Source organism: Dermacentor variabilis, chromosome 2, assembly GCF_050947875.1.
Source record: "Dermacentor variabilis isolate Ectoservices chromosome 2, ASM5094787v1, whole genome shotgun sequence".
Classification (NCBI taxonomy): Eukaryota; Metazoa; Arthropoda; class Arachnida; order Ixodida; family Ixodidae; genus Dermacentor; species Dermacentor variabilis.
The window spans coordinates 147027296-147046855 of NC_134569.1; the positions used below are offsets into that span (position 1 = coordinate 147027296).

Sequence of the window (19560 nt, forward strand, 5' to 3'; positions counted from 1 at the left end):
TGAGAAGAGTGCACGGCCTTTTCTTGGATTGTTCTTAAGCTTTTTAGCTGAAAGGCGCTTTCGTAGATCCACTCCCCTGTTGACGATCGAGTATCTGCTCGTAACTCGGTAGAGCTACTCTAAACATGCGGTAAAGTATTCAGCTTTAGCAAATGCAGCAAGGGCTCCAGATCTCTGCTGTAGCTTTGAGTGGGACTCATGCTGATGGTAGACAAAAATGTCTTAGCAACGATTGATAAAAGACTTTCCGGACTTCATCGTTGACCAGTTCCCGGTACGTTCCTGTCTAAGTGGTGCTTTTCGCAAGCTTTGTCATTTATGGCCGCCTCCCCGCCTTCAGAAGTTCGCTCAACTTACCTGAGCGGAACCTTGAAAGCCGAGGCAACTGTCCGTTTCTTCTCCAGGAGCCCAACTTCGGCGCTAAGCATTGCTTACTAACCATTGTCATTGCTTTGATGTCACCTAAGAAAAGCGTCACCAACCGCGACACGCGACACACTACCCTGTTTTCTCGTCTTAATTACACTTCATGCATAAGAGCGGCTACCTGAGGGTGGCTTCAGGGCTCTGGTCGTCAGCACCTGGTGATCAATGTATTCAAGCTTCAATTTGCTATATGCGATTTATTCTGCACAAGTTATCGCTATACGTTTATTACCTGCTCTATATACAGGTTAATTATACAGGGTGTCCCAGCTAACTTTAGCCAGAGTTCGAATGCAAATACCACGTAGCTGGACAGAACAAAGGTAATGTTGTTTGCCATCACTTGGAGATACTCAGATTATCTTTTTCGTCCCGCCTAATTACACAATTCATTCGTTCGTTCGTTCGTTCGTTCGTTCGTTCGTTCGTTCGTTCGTTCGTTCGTTCGTTCGTTCGTTCGTTCGTTCGTTCGATCTTTCATTCATTCATTCATTCATTCATTCATTCATTCATTCATTCATTCAAATAACTTTATTCAGTGTCCTGCGATTTGTTGGGGTGGGCCTGGACCCCGCCTAGGTTTCGGCCAAGGATTGTTGGCTCTTGGCGACTTCCTCGGCTCGCTCGACGTCCCAGAGTTGCACCCAAATGCACGCAAGATTGCCGCGCGACTGGCCGCTCGAGGCACTTTGCGAGTATTCGCGGGCGTCTTTCACGCTCGGAAACACACTTTTATGTAGTACGTATTCAGCAACAGAAGGCTGTATCGGGAGTTTTTGTTATCGCTGTACAATTTTCTTATTGACACTTTTTCATCGAATTATAATATCTAAGAAGCTGATTCATTATGTAAGACTATTTCTCTAATCACGCGGAGTGAAAAACATAGTTTGAGTATCTCCAAGCGACGGCAAACAACATTACCTTTGTTCTCTCCAACTACGTGGCATTTGTATATTTCTAAACTTTGGCTAAACTTAGCTGGGACACCCTTTATATACAATGGTTCCTTACTAATAGGTCTTACTGTATGTACCTTCCCGTCAACGACTTACCCGACAGAGCTCCTTCCTGGTTCTCTTGATGTTGACATTGGCGTACACCGTAACCGAAAATTCTTCGCAATACTAGAGTTCAGTGCATTCATACACACCGGGATAGCGTCGCTAGACGGCGTCGTGCACTTCTAGAATAGAATACAGTGCTTTTGGTTTTCATTCCGAACGCTTCGACAAAACGCCCGCAAAAGTTATTCGAATCCCGTCATGATGCATTATGGGCCCAGGCGGGCATCAGTTGTAAGAGAAAGTCAGGCAATCTATTCACTGAGTAAACTAATGACATTGATTACATTCGTAGCTACAAGCATTACGGCACATATTTATAATATTAAGTTAAACGGAATAGTCATGAAACTCTGGTTCTGTGAAACTGTTTTAAAAGAGGCATGCAAACCGAAATGATTGGCCTCGAGTTATTTGTCGAATTTACGTGATCACGTAGGGAGCACTGCGAAGGGCAGCTTGCGCTGCGGGCGTCCTGTAACGCTGCCGTCGCACTTCCCCCTTATTCATCGCGATCTTATTCCTCGTGGTACTGTGTGAAACTCCCGATAGGATGCACAGTCACTTCAGCAACAGAAGCGAGACGGACCTCTTCACTGCGCTTTATAGCCGATCATCATTTTTCGCCGCGCTTCTACGCCACAGGAGGGTGGCACTGCGACCCGGGTTTCGCAGTGTTTAGCGGGTGTAATCATGTAATGTCAACAAATATTTCGAGGCCATCATTTCGGTTATCCTGGGTGTTTTCAAATGCAGAAACACAAAACTAAACTTTGACGATAACCTACTTCAACTTTCCAAGATATGCATATGAACCATAAACTTTGCGGCTGAAAAGAAAATTAATGTAATTCTGTAGTTATTCCATTGATCGCTTTGTTTCTTTTAATGATGTCCTACGAGGCACATAATTATTGTGTAGGGACGTGATTCTAGTAGCATTTGTGGGCTTCCTTTAAAAAAAGAAAGTATTCAAAGTAAAAAAGAAAGACATGCTGTATAATGACAACATCAAATCGATACCAACATACGGCTTCACTTCTTTATACCCAATATATGTGAAACATTCCTATGCCGTGAAGAAGATCCTGAGAGAGAAAGATCATGAAACGGTATTTCTGAGTGACTCTTAGTCTGAGCCGTAGTGTTAGAGTTCAGCGGCATGGGCCCTCGTCTTGGTGTAGAGTGTATTTGTGGAGGCACGTACGACCCTACGTTCACAAGGCTTCTTTCCGTGTACCTTCAGACGCTTTCATCCAATTCTCAGTGTGCCAGCGATTCTCTGCATCCTCGTCCATTTTCGTTTTTTTTTTTGAGCGAATTTTGTTGTTCATGGTGCACAAGTTCAAACGCTAACAGTTCAAAAGAAACTATAGGCTATAGTATGGCATATAGAACTTCGTTGCATCGGTAACAGCGGCCACGTTGTGACTCCCAAATGCGCTTTCGGCTCCACAGCTTAGCTAATAGCCAGATAGATAACGATTGCATATAGCATTTTTAGAGTGATTACAGGGAACTACTATCCGACTTATTTTTCCTCCTTTGCATTTAGTTTTATCTGTCGGAACATTTCACGTTATCTTCTCATAAACTCTGCTCCAGACAGTTACCGTCTCGGGTTCCTCTCATCTGTGTATTGTTCCTTTTGCGCTGCCTCGGTGCATACGTTCCAGCTCGCACCGAACGAGCGCTGACAAGGCAAATTCCGCCTCGCATTGTTTTTTTTTGCCTTGAATGAGGTTGCTGGACATTGAAACCCCATAAGAAATGCTGGCAAGCCTTCTAGCTTCATAAATTATTATCTGTAATGCATTTTCTACGGAGAAGTTCCAGTTTTGTCTCCCAGGAGCTGTGCGTAACATGACGTGCTGAGGCAGAAAGTCATCACATGACCCTCACCATTTTGATATTCGCTCCGGCTCGCTAGGTCGCCTGTTGTGTTTCCACTTGTTTAATGCGTCAGTTTAACAGCGAAATAAACGGCGCAGCGATAAAAATCCACATTCTTGACACTATTTTACCCTGTGGTGGAACGTATGAAGCACCGTCTTCTATTGTCATAATTAGCCTTACCACATGGTGTTTTAGAAGCACCCGTGAAGCAGAGAGCACACAGGAAGAGCTTCAAGATGGGACACAAAGGAGGAACCATACAAACGCTAGGCTGTTCTTTTTTTGTGTGTGCATGTGCGTGCGTGCGTGCGTGCGTTTGTGTATGTGTGCGTGTGTATGTGTGCGTGCGTGCGTGCGTGTGTGTGTGTGTGTGCGTGCGTGCGTGTGTGTGTGTGTGTGTGCGTGTGTGTGTGTGTGTGCGCGTGTGTGTGTGTGTGTGTGTGTGTGTGTGTGTGTGTGTGTGTGTGTGTGTGTGTGTGTGTGTGTGTGTGTGTGTGTGTGTGTGTGTGTGTGTGTGTGTGTGTGTGTGTGTGTGTGTGTGTGTGTGTGTGTGTGTGTGTGTGTGTGTGTGTGTGTGTGTGTGTGTGTTCTTTCTCTGACGATGAACCACCTAGCCCGTCAGTCAATCCTTGCAGAGAGTACATCGTAGTTATAGGGCATACGCTTTCAGGAAGCGCACATTACAGTAGCTATAGCTCCCCCAGCCGGCATGCGACAGCTTGTTATATACTCTGTATGGGAAAATGATCCCTTTTTCTTCCCCATTTATCTGCGCATGTGATTTTCTCTGTCGGCAGGGGGTCACATGCAATCCCCTGATTCTACGAATGAAAGGCGAAAGCTTGCCGAACAGGGATTCTCTGCGAGCCAGGCGCTTGAGTTTTCGGGATAACTTGTACGCCGGTGGCGCTTTTTTTTTTCAAAGAACAAAGAACAATAATAAAGAATAATATCGCAATATCAATTGTCATCATTTCTCAGCGTATAGCTCCGCAGTTGTAATTCTAGCAGCGTCATTCAACAACTTCCACAGCTTTGCGCCGTCAGACTTGGGTTTAAAAAACAAGGGTGCTATCAAAAAAGAGAAATGAAACTAATGGTACTGCAACGGCGTTTAACGCGAAGGTGTCTAAGCACAATTTGTAATAATAATGCACGGGCATGTAAATAGCTGGTTCTTTTTTAAAACGAAGTGGGACTTCTTTGAAACACGAAGCCAAAAACCCCAGTAGCAAAAAAGGAAAAAGAGGCGCAACAATGAGTCTGGCTCAAGAATTTTTGATAAACCGACTGTGCGTTACTTGGGAATCGTTGCAATATTTCTAGCTGATAACAAGGAACTCGAAAAAAAAAGATGGCGGCATAGTACCGTAGTTCTTGCCAATACTTCCAATTTATTGTATAAATAAATGAAACAAGACGATTGAGGCGAAACAAACAAAAGTAGCACTTATGATGGAAAGCACCATGTTCACGTTACAGGCAAAGCACCCGTACGTCATAAATGCTGTTACGGTGTTTGGGAAGGACGGTGCAACGTGTTAATCTTTTCAGTACCTTGTTTCCGTTGCTTGCAGCCCTAGCTCGCTTTATTCTGAGGTCGCATTGGGGTTGATGATTATCCGATGAGACGAGCGCCTTCAGATTGTGCGAATATGAGCGCCTGTGCTAAGCGCGAACGTCGACTGCAGTGTGAGATGATAAAATTTCGCCATGCTACGCACTTCCTCACCCCTAGCCTCTTTTTAGGAATATAGGAAAACAGGAATGCAGCCCATATTTGAATTGTGACTCTTTTTACGCAGTACCCTGCATTTCGCTCCTTTCACACCAAGGTCTGCTGCAGGTGATTTGGCGACACAGACGGACTTCTACCATCAGATGGGCGTCTTGGCAGAAACTGTAAAAGAAATAGCTACTCTGTAAGCTGGGCTTTAGTTCCGCCCAAAAGGGACAAAAACAAAAGTCAATTTTTTTTTATTGCGTGACCCTGTGGAGAGAGATTCGATGACTAAAAACGCCTGACTGCATTTCCACTGTGTAATTACAGATTACATGTCGTCTAATCACTAACCTTTGAAGGTCACGTGGTAATTTATGATGAAGCAAAGAACTCAGGTGAGTGATCACTGCTAGGGCAAACAATGATCGTTATTGCGAAAGCGCATACGCCTCGTCACTTATCTTTGGTTACGTAGTTTCTTTAATAACAATTTAGAAAAATCTGTGAGTGAATCCGTCACTTCTTTATTGCAATTTTAATGGAAGTATAGAATTCTAACAGTGGTGTGAGAAACACTTCCTGCTGCTGGTTTTTCACAAAAACTTATTACTTCAAAAGGGCCAACTGATGGGCTAGTAATTATTGCATCGCGCAATCTGTGCTAAGCGCTAACGTCGACTGAAGTGTGAGATGATAAAATTTCGCCATCCTACGCACTTCCTCACCCCCCCCCCCCCCAACCTCTTTTTCAGGAATGCAGCAAAACAGGAAACAGGGCACTTCGTGTGGCGTGCCCTATTTCCGCTACAGTCCACATAATCGGGTATTCATTTTACAATTGATGCACTGACACTCATAGCTACCTCACCGTGTATAGCCTAGTGTCAGATCAAGACAGGCAACATAAAATGTTTTCATAAATTATTACACCAATGTAAGTAATGCTGACCACATGCGACTCAGTTTGAGCCTTTTATCGTGCGCTGCGTGCGTAAAGACAACATGCAAGCCATGCAAATGGCGTTCGCGAAGTTCGAACTGTGTAGCCTTTGTATACACACTCTAAGAAAAGTTGGCACACACTCGCAAGTTCATTAAACTTGGCCGACAACAGGCGTAAGCATACAGCGAATACTCCAGACAACTCCGAACAATCAATTTATTTCAGGCTTCTACATTGGCCTGTTGGCGTTGTGCTCGTACACCCGATACGCAGCAGTGTTATTTGAAGTGTACACAACTTTCCGCAGTGATGTCGTTTTGCTTGCGCAGGTACCAATTGGTCCAAGTTGTACGACTCGTACATGATGATACACAGCCAGTAGTGGCGGCTATTATGATTCACAATGAAACGCGCACGGTGACACGGTGTTTACGACACAACACAACTAATCTAGATATTTGGCACACTGCAGTGGTAGGATTCTGCAACGAGGACGATGTCAATGACTTTCATATACAACAGAACGCTCGTTAACTGGAGTACAATCTACACACCCTGTACATATATCACACTGGTACGCTGTGTTTACAGAACACATGCACACGCTGTAGACCCTCGTTATAGCATCTTCTTATATCTCTAAATTGCGTTCCGTTTGATCGAAACCAATGTTGTATCCAAATGGCACTTCTCATGTCCTGCAAGCGGATGCACTGCTGCTTGACTGGTTGACTTGTATTCAAGGAGCTGCGTACGTGAAAAATTTCCATGTCTGCTTTGAGTATGATATCCAGTTGTTCTGTGTTCCTAATTTATGCACAGCTTCGCATAACGTAGCGATTTTTGTCAGATATTTCGCGCCCTAAGAAACGCCCTAAAAACAGCCCCCGTGTTATTTGATCCAACACTCATCCATGCTCAACGATATTATAACAATTACACGCATCGCTAAGGGTAGCTTTCATGTCGGCTCGGCTGTCCATGCGAACGTCAGTGCGGTTAATTTGTCAGCGCTGCAGGTTTATGCCAAAAAATATATTGTTTTTACTACCTCTTTCACGTAACTTACGGTTGCTATTCCTGACCCTTGGGCTGTTCGAGTTACATAGACTTATTAAGTTTCTGTTCTGTGAATATGCGCTAACGAGGGTCCACGACACCTACAAGGACACGTTGCCTTGAACCCTTGCCACATTGAAGCTAAAAATGACGTGACGTTAGAGATGCCTTCCCTGAGCACTCTACTGGTACATTGAAGAGATGAAATATATGGAGTACGGCAGTAGTAAGCATCCGATGGCAAATTGTTTACCTCGTAGAGGTCAGCCGTGCTTACTTTCTGAAATCTGTCACAATTATTTGAGAATAAGATTAGAGTTAAGGAAACCAGTAGCCGCGAAGACCACCAGAATGTGAAGGGGGGAGGGTGAAGGGAGGTAGTACGTTCAAGAAAGGTTGGGTTCACAAAACGTGAACACTTTATTAAATACCACTGAACCTTAGTTAGAGGCTCTACACTGAATAACATTTGTTATGCTAGGCGACCTCACTTAATTTTGACATCAATATGATTTCAATATATATATTATAGGTTTTGTCCGTAGCTTTACTGAAGCCGTTTCTACGCTACGGGCGCGTAATAGGTTAACGGGTGGTTAGGCACTTTTATGCTCTCAAGTGCAAATTTTTAGCACAGGAATGGCAGGGGCATCAAGGCAACTTTCTCAAAGACACAGTGTCAACTACGTCTGTCAACAAGCCAGAAAATCAGCACAGAAAGCTATTCGTAGCGCACTCTTCTAACAACATTGAATGTGCACCCTGTAATAGGTACTACGGAAAGGAAATGCGCCTCACTTGAGTGGGAAGGGGCTTGAACTCGGGGTAAGGAAAAATTGGAGTGCAAGCAGTGATAACGGGGCTGTAAGAGGAAAGGTTGTCATAAGCAAGGATCGTCACAGAAGGCGTGTTAGGGCGCCTTTACTACAGCAATGCGACAGCCGCCAAACAAGATGCGATGCATGCTGGTGACAAGCAGAAAGCTTGTGCCGGCTTACATGTAATTGTAAAATCATCGGCTTTTCGTTGTGCTCAAGAACAACCTCAATCTGGTGCACTTCTACAGGTCTGCCATACAGTGCTAGCGCGAATGAATAAAAAAGCCAAGGATGTTCGACGCGAAAGGAGCAAGTCGCTTCATCGCTTCGATCAAGTTTTTACAAGTTCGAACAAAACAAGCATTGGCAATCTTCCCCGAACAAGCAGTCAGCAATAAAATTGAAAGAAAACAATCCTATGTATTCTTCTATTCTGAGTTACGCTTTTTAAAGGGGACCAGCAACGCATTAAGAAAAACTTTTTCATGTCTTATAGCTTGTTTATTTTTCAGCAAAAAATCAGAATATCTTTCTATAAAAGAAGATATCGGCACTGAAACTCTCGTGGTGCCATGCCTTTGCAGGTGTTTAATTCTTTTTTGTCGCTCTTTAGGTGACCGAAGCCGTGAACGATATACACCAAGGCTCCATCCACAGTTTGCTTTGTTTTGGGCTTAGCTTGCGAATCTTGGCTTCGCATCACCAGGTCGAACCGCCATAATGTGAGACTATTATAGCGGCGCAGTGGTACCCCTCGCGGTCACCAGATGGGTCCGACGCTAACCTGGTGATGAGGTTTGACAGCTTTTGCTCGGGAGGTGCGGGGAGGGCGAGTTCACTGCTTAATTGTGGCCTCCTGATGAAGTTAAACCAATAACATTCATCCTTATAGGTGCGCTAGATTAATCCGAAAAGAGGCGGGAACTTCCCAAAAAAAATTAAGAAGGGGGCAGGTGGTCTGTTGAGCAGAACTGACACATTTTTCTCATCAGCCGGAGGCATCGTCGTCTACAGACTAGTCACACTTATTTACTATGCTAAAAAGCGTTGCAAATCCCCTTCAAGCACAAAGTCGAGTGTTTCCACATTGTCTCAAGCACGCAATGCGTCAAAATACGATAGGGCAATGCATGAGCAAAGGAAGAAGGTGGGGTGCAAAAAGATGGCCATGGGAGGTGCCGAATGCGTGAGTGGGTTTATTCAGACACGCTGCTAGGACACAATGACTGAGGCCAAAAGCAATACAAAAATATTACCGAGTATGCGCTTTACATGAACTAGTCATGGTGCTGCTGGGATGCTCATGTACAGTGGCATCAGAAAGGCACTCTAGTGCGGAAGTAACCTACGCGCACAACATTATACCCTGCGAGCCGAATATACAATGGCTGGAGCCGCATAAGCCCACTTACACAGCAGATACAACACAGCGCCAACAGAAAACGCGACAGGCAGCACAAGGACACTGTACATACTTTTTAATATTTTCGTTTGTTTGGAATCGGCTCAGAGCACCGTGGAGGGAGATAAGACGTGGTGGAAGAGGAGGTACGAGCAGGCGTTCCGCTTCATCAGGCCGGAAGCCATGCGATATGATGCTTATAGGTGAAATGTCAACGTTCATGCAGAAAATAGAGCGACAGAGTTCGAAAATGCCGTGCCCTGTTGATTATTTATTTTTACAGAGGTGGAAGCTTTTCGGGAGGCATGTGGAACACAAAGAGAGTCACCATTAGAACGCTGTCCTCATCGCACTTCGTCTCAAATGACACTGACGCACTTATACTTCTGCGGAGATTTCCTAAAGCGACTTACACTGATGCTGGTATTCGCGTATGACATCCGGCGACCCTCGTTTCTGAACCACGGCGTTTGCGACAACATTTTCCGCAGAACGCCCAAAACCTGGAAAGAAATATTCAATCACGCAGTTATCAACTTCGTCGGTGCAGACATCACACTTTCTGACTATGCGTGTGATTTGAAGGACTGGTGCTTATTTCGATATGTGCGACCAGACGAGATGGAAGCAATATTCGCAACACCCATCAAAAAAGCCTTAAGGCATCAAGGCACGCAGTAAAATATGATGCGGGCAGTGCCGGGCGTTATAGATAGCACAATAGATAACACGTATTTTTCTATTTCGTATACATATATAGTGCACCATTCAAGCGTTTGCGTAGCATCTCATAGCTTTCTAATATACACGTATATAGGCAGCTTAGGAGGAGGTGTTGGGTAGTAATGGAGGACCCGTTGCACGTATATATATTTTATTCTATGGCAACTGAATGACATGGGCCTCGTTTTTTTAGCTTTAAAAGACATAAATTAAACAGAACCAGTTGCTTGGGACCAAGCACATTCATCCTACCTGTATAAATGTGTTGTATGCCTTCTTTCTACTATATCACGCTAGTGTCGGAGCAAAAATTATTTAAGGTTGGCGCGTGTACGAACATGCCTTTTCACTCACCTCTCCATTGAAGAAGCAAAACAGAAGTGCGACGCAAAGACCCTGGAAGAAATAACACATCAAACTTTCCTCGTATCGCTTGCTTAACATTCAAACTGATCTTTTTGCCAGCAGTGCAGTTTGTACTATTCCACTAATATCTAAACAAAAGAAATGTCTACCTATCAGGAAAATTATGGACAAGCTCTGTCAGGATGCGCCTTCGTGACTCCACGCTTAACTCATTATGACACTGGCACAGCATGATATACACTAGAAGAAATACCAGATAAAGAAATGATACTCCAGCTGAAATAGCATGTTTTGAGTTACACTTTTTTGCTGTAGTAGCAGAAAACACGTATTCTTTTTGTGCAGTAATCATGCGCAACTAACGCCGCAGGTTAAAGTTGAGAGAGTACGACAGTTTGCTACCTGTAATGATGTGACCAGCGCCGATATGACCTCGTAGGCGAGCAGTATGGCGCCTTTGTCTGGTCTGAATGGAGTCAACACGTAGTGCAAACCCAGAAGTGGAAGCAAGATCACAGTTGCTCGCACAGCTTTTCTGAAAATAAAACAGATCAGAAAGGGTTCATGTGAAGAATACGAACAATAAAGAAGCAGACACGCAGTGTCAGTGCAAAGCAATACCATGTGTTGTTGACCACAGCCTCCATCCCCCTCTCCCATCCCCTCCCCCTCTCCCTTTTTCATCAACACTACAACCCTGTGCTGCACCCTACTTTTTTGAACCGCACCTAGCTTTATGAAAGACACTAGAGTTCTAGATTTGTGGTATTGCTGCGGAAAATGTGCCTGATCTTACGATGAAGTCGTCCTCTAAGGAAATAATGCACTTACGAGGCTTCTGATGACCGAAAACGCCGCAGAATAAAATTCTTTACTACCACATCTGTTTCTTCTTAGCGCTCAAGTCAGAATGGTGGCGCTGCAGCTCAGCGATAGCGGCGCCCATTTCGTTGATGCCAACTGAAAACTGCTAATACCATGCTGATGTGTTGGTTCCTGAATCGTTAGCTGCCCTTGCTTTACAGGCTCTTTTGTATATCAGTGCCTTTCAAAGGGCTGTTGCTTGACCATGGCAAGGAATGCGAGAACTTGGAGGCTCTCAATCTTTTCTTCGCGCCATCTTCCCCCATCGTTCAAAGTTTTTCACGCAATTTTTCTGAGCAGAACAAAACCAGGCCCTTATCAGCCATAGCAAATGTCAACTGTTGGCACTGCTGCCGAATACGGACGTGATGAAGGCATAGGTTGCGCACACATCTTTATTGTTATCTCTTTTTCATTTAAGGCTTCCCCTCAAGGACAATTGATCAACCTCGAATTCCGCAGTATGCAGCATTGAAGCAACTGCTGCCAACTTTTTGCTATCGTCGCCATACTTTCACTGAAGTGCATGTGAAGGCCCGGAATTGCAATCTTTTTTTTTCATATTTCCCCAACCTGACGCTCAAATGTATCCTGCATAGTTCTGTCAACCTCAACTACATCATGTCGTAGTTAACTAATTTTACCTTGGTCATCTCCGAAACGCGCAAGCAAAACGTTTTTTTTTCAACTTGCGCTTTGAACTTGGTAAGTATTCCCTGTTTAGTATTGCAAAGCATATGATCCATAGCGAACTTCAGTCTTTGCTTTTTTTGTTACTTTGCGCCGCACTTTAGATCCCACGCCACGTAACATAGCTGCTTTTCACCTTTAGGAAAACTTCCGAGCTCATTTCCATACTTTTGTAGAATATTGAGAGTGCAGAAAGCCGTCATATAACCAAGGATCATTTTTTTCATAACACATGCACATAAAATTTCTCGCCACGCTTGACAAAGAATGCAATGTAGCTTTAGAATATAGCGTGTGGCGTATCTCCCACGAACATTCAACTACCTATTGACAAGAAGCATCCGAAATGTCTTCTATAAATTTATCGACACATCATGGTACTAGAAATATTGCCTGAAGAAAGAGCAGCGTGTTTCGTCGTGCTGCCAGTGAATGTCAGTGCTGCCAGGGAGTGTTGCAGTGCTGTCAGCCAGAGGCGAGTTCGCAGAGCTGGTATCTCTGGACTTACTGAAACCATCGTGAGCACCTACACTGAAGGACATGTATGTGACATCTGCGAAGCATATAAAGACCTACTACAATATGGTCTTAGCATAAGAAGCCCAACAAACAAAGACACCAAGGAAAATACAGGGGACATTATTTGTTTTTAATAAATGAAATGAAGAAACGATAAATTAATGGAAATGAAAGTGGATGAAAAAACAACTTGCCGCAGGAGGGGAACGATCACATGAAGGTTCTGGGATCGTTCCCTTCCTGCGGCAACGAGAAGAAAGGGGGTCCCTCGGTTAATACCCTTTCTTCTCGTTTATTACAATATGGTTTGGCTTTCAGCAATTATCCCAAAGGAAGTCGAAAATCTCCGTGCACATCTACAGAATAATTTTTTCTTTCTTTCACGAAGACAGTGTACATTTTCCGAGGCCACTTAATGCTCTTCAATACATTTTAAAATTTACTATTTCCGAAAGCACTTTTCAAAATATGCCACAAATGAGCTTTCTTAAGTTTAACATTTTTACACCACTATTATCACCTGCTTTCTCAGTGAATACTAGAAAAATCTTGACTTCGATTTCAGAGCTTTTTATTATTAAGGGTTCCTTCTCATTGGCCAACCACCTCTGCTAATATGTTCAGCATCAGCATTGCCTAGAATCTGCTGTTAAGAACATTGCTAGCGTAAAGTGACCCAGGTAGGCGAGATGTTCATGGAAGAGCGGCACATACTCAGTGCGTTTGCGGAGCAGCTTCCTAAAGTTTCGGGTTGCTATCCTTGAGTAACACACATGTGTGCTTGATTCGACCTAGCATCGCATAAATTTGGATGATCTTTGTCGTGATTGTAGAGCGGTATATCCCCAGTGTCACATATATTGTTACCTAAGTTGGCGTCAGAGACGTTCCTTGAAGAGCGGCACTCACCTACCGGCACAGACCAACTGACTCATGTTTGCGTCAAATCAGTTCATTGAAGAGCAGCACAAACCGAGTCGGCCAAACCGAGCGCTCCTAGTCGGCGTCAAAGAGTTTAATCGAATGGCGCTACCTGCCCAGTCCCGCATATGGAACGATGAATGTCGGCGTCAAAGAGGTTTGTTGAAGAGCGGCACATAAGTTCACACTGCCACACACTTATCGACCCAAAGTGGATCCTCCAGCTGGTTTCTAACCCTGCTCCATCATCACAGCAGCCCGATTCAATACTTATTCGAAGATGGACTACTCAGCTACCCAGGAAGAAAGAAAAATGTTTAGAGACAAGAATAAAAACATGTATAAATAGACAATTAGTCCCCTGAAAGTGTGCGAAGTGCCCTAAGAATGCTAACAAAATAAAGGGATCTATACCTTGTGCTTTCATTGTCAGGAGAATTCACGGCTCGGAGCTTCGTGACCAGGACCCTGACAATGTTGACGAGGAATGCAAAGCTCAGCTGCAAAAGGCGGCACAGACGTTGTCGTTATGTGAATACTTTTTTTTTCTTTTGTAAAACAAAGTCTCTTATCAACCTAGTATCACACTCTATACTCAAGCTTATCTAAGGAACTGTGAAGCTTACCAGTATAGAGAAGCAAACAGGAACACTGAGTATGTACGTGTACCAGACGTCGTGCTCGACCCAGCACCTGTGTAGAGACAGAGGGAAAACAAAAATTTTCACCGCACCAACCGCGACTAAAGTGTTCAATTTAAGTTAAAATTTTCCTAGGCTGAGACTCTTCACTTCCTGAGCGTACCCTGGACCCTGATTGAATGATGCGTCAGTATGGCTCACCTTTTATTTTGCAAGACCCACTGCCATCGACAGGGATTTTAGTCAAACATAAACATACCTGCCCGGGTTTGACGCAGACTGCAGACTGGGTCATACTTATTCTAATATCATAACAGATGCATATCAAATGAAATCTGCAGCCTTTCAATTGTACAATAGGAAAATGAATAATATTCACTTACATTTTTGACGCGTCTGGATCCAAGGATCTCAGAACGGTGTAGGCGATTATTGGAAGCAAAGGAAACCCTGTAAAAAAGCAAGACATTACTTGTGGTCGCCCCATGTCTCTTACTTCTCTTTAAAGAACACCTGGAATTGTACCCGGACCGCGTTGTGTTTCATGAATCTTAGCGTTGTCATGCACTCTTTTTATTCTCATATAGTATAGTAGACAAACACTGGAAAGAAAAAGATTATGAAAGACTACTGAATTTTAAGCAGAAGTGTATTCTATTTTGACAATAAGGACTGGGTGAAGTTGTGCTGAAATGCCTACAGACTTTCAGAGTGCCAATAACTAACTAGCGAGTTTCTTTCAGTCGATGTCGTAATGCGCACGATTCTCGCAAACCAATGCGAAATTTAGAGCTCGCTGCCTTCAAAGAATACCAAGTGTGCCATGCGCAAGTTAGGCAAGGCAGTATGCTATTTATATAAAGAACATAGCGTCATGTGAGGCGGGGACGTGTGGTCGCTGTGGGATGCAGTGAGGAGGCAGGCTCAGGTGTGACGACATCTGCAGTTTCGCAAAACATCCTGACGCGTCGAATTCGACTGCCTCAAGTTCGAACGGCACTCGATAAGCTAACGCCTCCTAAAGACAATATATGCTGTAGCAGAACACGGGATACAGTTGACAGAGAGGCATCTTTTAGCCAAATGAAACGGCGCTGAAAGAGAGCGGGGCCTGTAAACAGGTCGTTGAAATATGACGATGGCCCTTCGAGCAAGTCCCCGGCTTCTTACGCGAGCGGAGAATGCCTTAAGTGACACGCTTCGAAGACACGCTTTGTACAGTTTTCCACAGAGCAGGGCCGCTTGGCGACGGTGTTCTATTAGGACGAAGATACAGTGAAGCGATTGAAATGCCGAAAAGTTAACGAGACTCTCTTCAGGTGTGTGTCCAAACAGGTAGTTAATAAACATTCAGAAAAGATAACCAAACTGCTAGATATCCTTCTTTTCTTGATTCTGCGGTGTAATTGAAGCAAACGCTAGTTCTCGTTACTGAATTATGACGTACATACACCTGCTCAAAAGTGCCAGACGTGAGTACATTTTTTTCGTGTGAACTGCGCAAATCTTGAATGTTGCATTGACGAAGCTTTCAATATAATATTCACTGCTATGTACTCCTGCGCACGGGCTTAGGCACCAACCAGACCTCAGAAGTCGAGCTGTGTGCTCAGGCAAAAAAAAAATTCAGCGCTTTTGCATTCTCCTCACTCTTAAAGCCTTTTCGCGTTGGCATTCTGACAATGCTATACCATGTATTGCTGGTTTACGCTCTGCTAACTTCCGCCACAAAATTTCGTCTTTATCACATAGCGATTCCCTTGAGCACGTTGCCCGTAATCTCTCTCTCTCTCTTGTCCTTTACGTGTTATCGTCTACTTTTTCCCTTTCCCCAGTGTGAAGTAGCAAACTGGATATTCCGAACTTGTTATACTATCTCTCTGCCTTGCCATTTCTTCCTTTCTGTCTCCCTCTTTCCTAAACGTACACTTAGCGATGCCAAATAGTTTTCTGAAATGAGGAATGAAAACATGCAGCTAATACTAGAATATCTTCTATTTCTTCAAGACAACATCTCGACGCTAGAAAATACCTTCTAACTGAGCTCAAAGAACCTGTAACAAGGCCTATGCGCGGTTCATACACGCACCCCAGCCGATGAGCAGGAACCACTTGAGGATCTTGTCCTCCGCGATGAAGGCGAGCACTAAAAGCGTGTGCAGGTACAGGCCTTCGCAGAACATCCACAGGTAGTTGCACAACAGGAAGTACTGCGTCACCACGTGCAGCGCTTGGCACCAGTTCTGTTGTGAAACACAAAACATGGTCGTATTTTTGCGCTACCATGCGCAAAGTCCGCCTTCCCGAATTATTACGTAAAACTACTCGCTAGGGAACGCTTTCCTCTGCTGCTTACCGGATTTTCTGCGATCACGTGTGGCTGTGCGATGATGTGAATGTACCACAGTATCCAACACAGGTTGTTGACAATGAACGATGTGAACAAGTTTTTGTGGATTGTGATCCTTCGACAACGAAGCGACCTGCAAATAGTGTTTGTTGTGAACCTGCACACATCATGTACGCATTCAACGCGGATTATTCTGCTTTATCTTTCGGGCAAAACAATAAAAACAGCTCTCGTAATAGACATAAATGTATTGGGCGGTTCAATTTAGCCTAGTTTCCCTAAACGAAATCACTCGCTGCATACAAGTTGCTCAGTGAAGCATCAGTGGCACCAGGCTCTCAGCCAACCGAGAGCCCGACATGTGCACCCACGACAGCATTTGCCTCCAACGAAGACGCCGTCAATGATGCTAAGAAAAACAAGCTAGTTAGGCCACTCATAAACCTGACGAATCAGGACACAAGCGGTGGTGTACAATAGGGTCAGGTCAAAGTCAAAGAGGGGAGCATGCAGGTGATGTATTCTGGCTAGCGCTGAGTCGGATGCATGCTAAGAGTTTCATAGATCCACTACTGTTTCTTTCGATTACATCACGATTAGCTATATAATTTGACGTAACCATCGGGTAACTACTGCATCAAAGATAAAAAGACAAAAATAAAACAAAAGGCATCTAATGGAAAGTCAATGGGAAAACTAGCACTTACCTGAAGTAACAGAATATGATCATGGACAACACAAGTGCTACAAGTGATATTGAGTATCCTGTGACGTATAATGAATTCACCAAGTTTCGAAACTGCAAAATGAAGACAACCATATTTGTTAGCCTCGCAGTCAAGAAAATTTACCTTGGAAGAAAATAGAAGCACCTGGGTCCCTATTTGCAAAACATCGGTTAAGAAGGTTCAGTCAGGCACCAGCGTTTGCCAACCATATAGCTCGTCATGGCCAACCACTTATCGGCGGTATTTACGGTCACTGTAGCGATGGCCAATTGTACATACCACTTACCGAAGAGAAGTTTTGCAAACACGGACTTGGGATACTCGACCAAAACGTTAAACATATATTTTCCTTTTATAGGTTGCGGAGTCAATTTGCAGTTCTTTTTTGCGGTCATATTACACATGGTTCTGATCACCAAAAGCCTACTTGCTGCAAACACAGGCACGCAGATTTTGAAGACATGTAGCTCGTAATCAGCGCTGTGGATGCGTTCTTGTGAATTCTTTGTTATCAGACTACATCACACTAAAATAGTGCAGCAGTGAATGACGTGCTCGCTATGAACTGCTAAAACTTTCACAATACCTCTTCTTTAGATTTACCGCCTAAATTATCAGTACCATGTGATTCCCTCATATAAGATAATTGGCCATATCTACAATTGTTAGCTTGTGGTGCCAAAACCGCCAGAACTATTCTTAAGGCTATCAAAAAGCATTGACAAATTCTACACTACATTTGCTTCGTTCACGTAATACTTACCTTCATTTGCATCGTGTAAATTGGTGGTGTACAGATCTCCAGACTTAGCCAACCCGATTATTTGGAATACCGCCTTGTATTGCCTACATTCGCCAGAATAGATACGCTCTCGTCTTGACATAACAAATCTAAGTAAAACCTGCGTGCTTTTTTAAGCTAACTTAAAGCACATCAATGAAATGCGTCATCTTATCTTTAGTAATTATAGCTACCACTCAAACAAGGCATTTTTTGTTTAAAAACATGAGATTATGGCAGTGCAGTACATACTTGGAAGTCATGAGTATCCACACATGCTGTGTAGTAATTATAACTACCACTCAAACAAGGCATTTTTTGTTTAAAAACATGAGATTATGGCAGTGCAGTACATACTTGCAAGTCATGAGTATCCACACATGCTGTGTAATTCGACCAGACCAGTCCTGTGACAGGGTGACGGAACCATGTGCCATTCGTAGTACATGATTTGTGCGCTTGCCCTTTCGAGAAAATAATAAATATAGATCGCATGATGGGCCTTGTACGCAGACAGAAGCTTAGCTCAATATCACGGTCGTTATACGCGATGATCATTTTTAGTTTTTTTTGGAACTTTAAAAAGAACTTCTTGCAGATAACATAATTCTAGTCATTGAAATGGAATATTAAGGGAGGCAGAGTTGACTTTCACGAGAAAGGGAACCAATATTCAACTAACTAAAAAATTGAATAATAAAATTTCAATTATTTGCTTCATGTCCTATGTTGTAATTTACGAATTGTAGCCGGCAAGCTTGCAAGGCGCTTGAAATTATTTTAAAAGCGACGCCAGTTTCGACATGTGCGCCATGAAACTTGACCTAAAAATTCACTGTTGCTCCACATAATTTTTCAACAAGACGCTCTTTTATACATTAAAGCACAAAAGTAACTGGACACCCATGTATTTCGTTCCACACTTTGGTAAATGACATCTCGAAACTTGCTTCATCCTGGAAATTCATTTCAAGCGGATACGTCTTGCAAGCTCGCCGGATACAATTCGTAAATAGCAACATTTGCCGTAAAGTAATTAGGAAGCTACTCAATTTCTGTTAATTAATTTAGGGTTTCTTTCAATTTCTCGTGCTGTCAATGTCCGCCTTTTCGTATAATCGACCTCAAGGACAAGATTTGTCATCTGCCACAGACGATTTTTAAAAATTCCATGGAACTTAAAAATGATTACCTTTATTTGAATAGCAGTTACAAGGTAAGCAGTCAGTACGGCCATACTGTTGTGCATTTATTGGCTATATTACAAGCTTCTTCATTAATTTGCTTATATTTAAAACTCTGTATATGCATTCCTACTTTTCTCCTAGGTCTGTGGCACGCTCAGATATATTTATGAATGGACGGAATTGTTACAGAACAATGGGCGAGAAAGGCAAATTATTCACTCGTTGCTTGGATCAACATTATATAATGTGCCAGTTTATATGTTACAACTAAATTTGCACAAAGTCCTAGAAGCAAGGATTGTGTTGTTGTGAAAATATCTTAAGATGGTGAAAATAGCGATCACTCAGTTGTAATCCATTACTTGTTGTTTAACAGAATTTGGTGCAATCCTCAAAGCATTGTCATTTTAACACAACGCTGCTATAAAATTCCGTCTTTTATTCCGAAATGTAATGTTT

The 19560-nt window shown here is 43.3% G+C and overlaps 1 protein-coding gene across 4 annotated transcripts in view; it reads right to left on the reverse strand.

Moving 5' to 3' along the window:
- Positions 1–4760: 4760 nt before the first annotated feature.
- LOC142572830 (calcitonin gene-related peptide type 1 receptor-like) overlaps positions 4761–19560 on the reverse strand; it is a 139933-nt gene continuing 125133 nt past the window's right edge. The window contains exons 9-20 of one of the 4 annotated variants that reach the window (XM_075682213.1): positions 18272–18378; positions 17113–17204; positions 16412–16538; positions 16145–16298; positions 14439–14505; positions 14041–14107; positions 13829–13914; positions 10823–10955; positions 10409–10450; positions 9745–9834; positions 7910–7973; positions 4761–5286 (exon numbers count right to left, since the gene is read on the reverse strand). In XM_075682213.1, the coding sequence (XP_075538328.1) occupies positions 5264–5286; positions 7910–7973; positions 9745–9834; positions 10409–10450; positions 10823–10955; positions 13829–13914; positions 14041–14107; positions 14439–14505; positions 16145–16298; positions 16412–16538; positions 17113–17204; positions 18272–18378 (1052 nt within the window). In that variant the 3' untranslated portion in view covers positions 4761–5263. Of the gene's footprint in view, positions 5287–6244; positions 7974–9744; positions 9835–10408; positions 10451–10822; positions 10956–13828; positions 13915–14040; positions 14108–14438; positions 14506–16144; positions 16299–16411; positions 16539–17112; positions 17205–18271; positions 18379–19560 lie in introns of those variants that run through there. The other 3 variants (XM_075682214.1, XM_075682212.1, XM_075682211.1) reach the window with 3 other exon arrangements.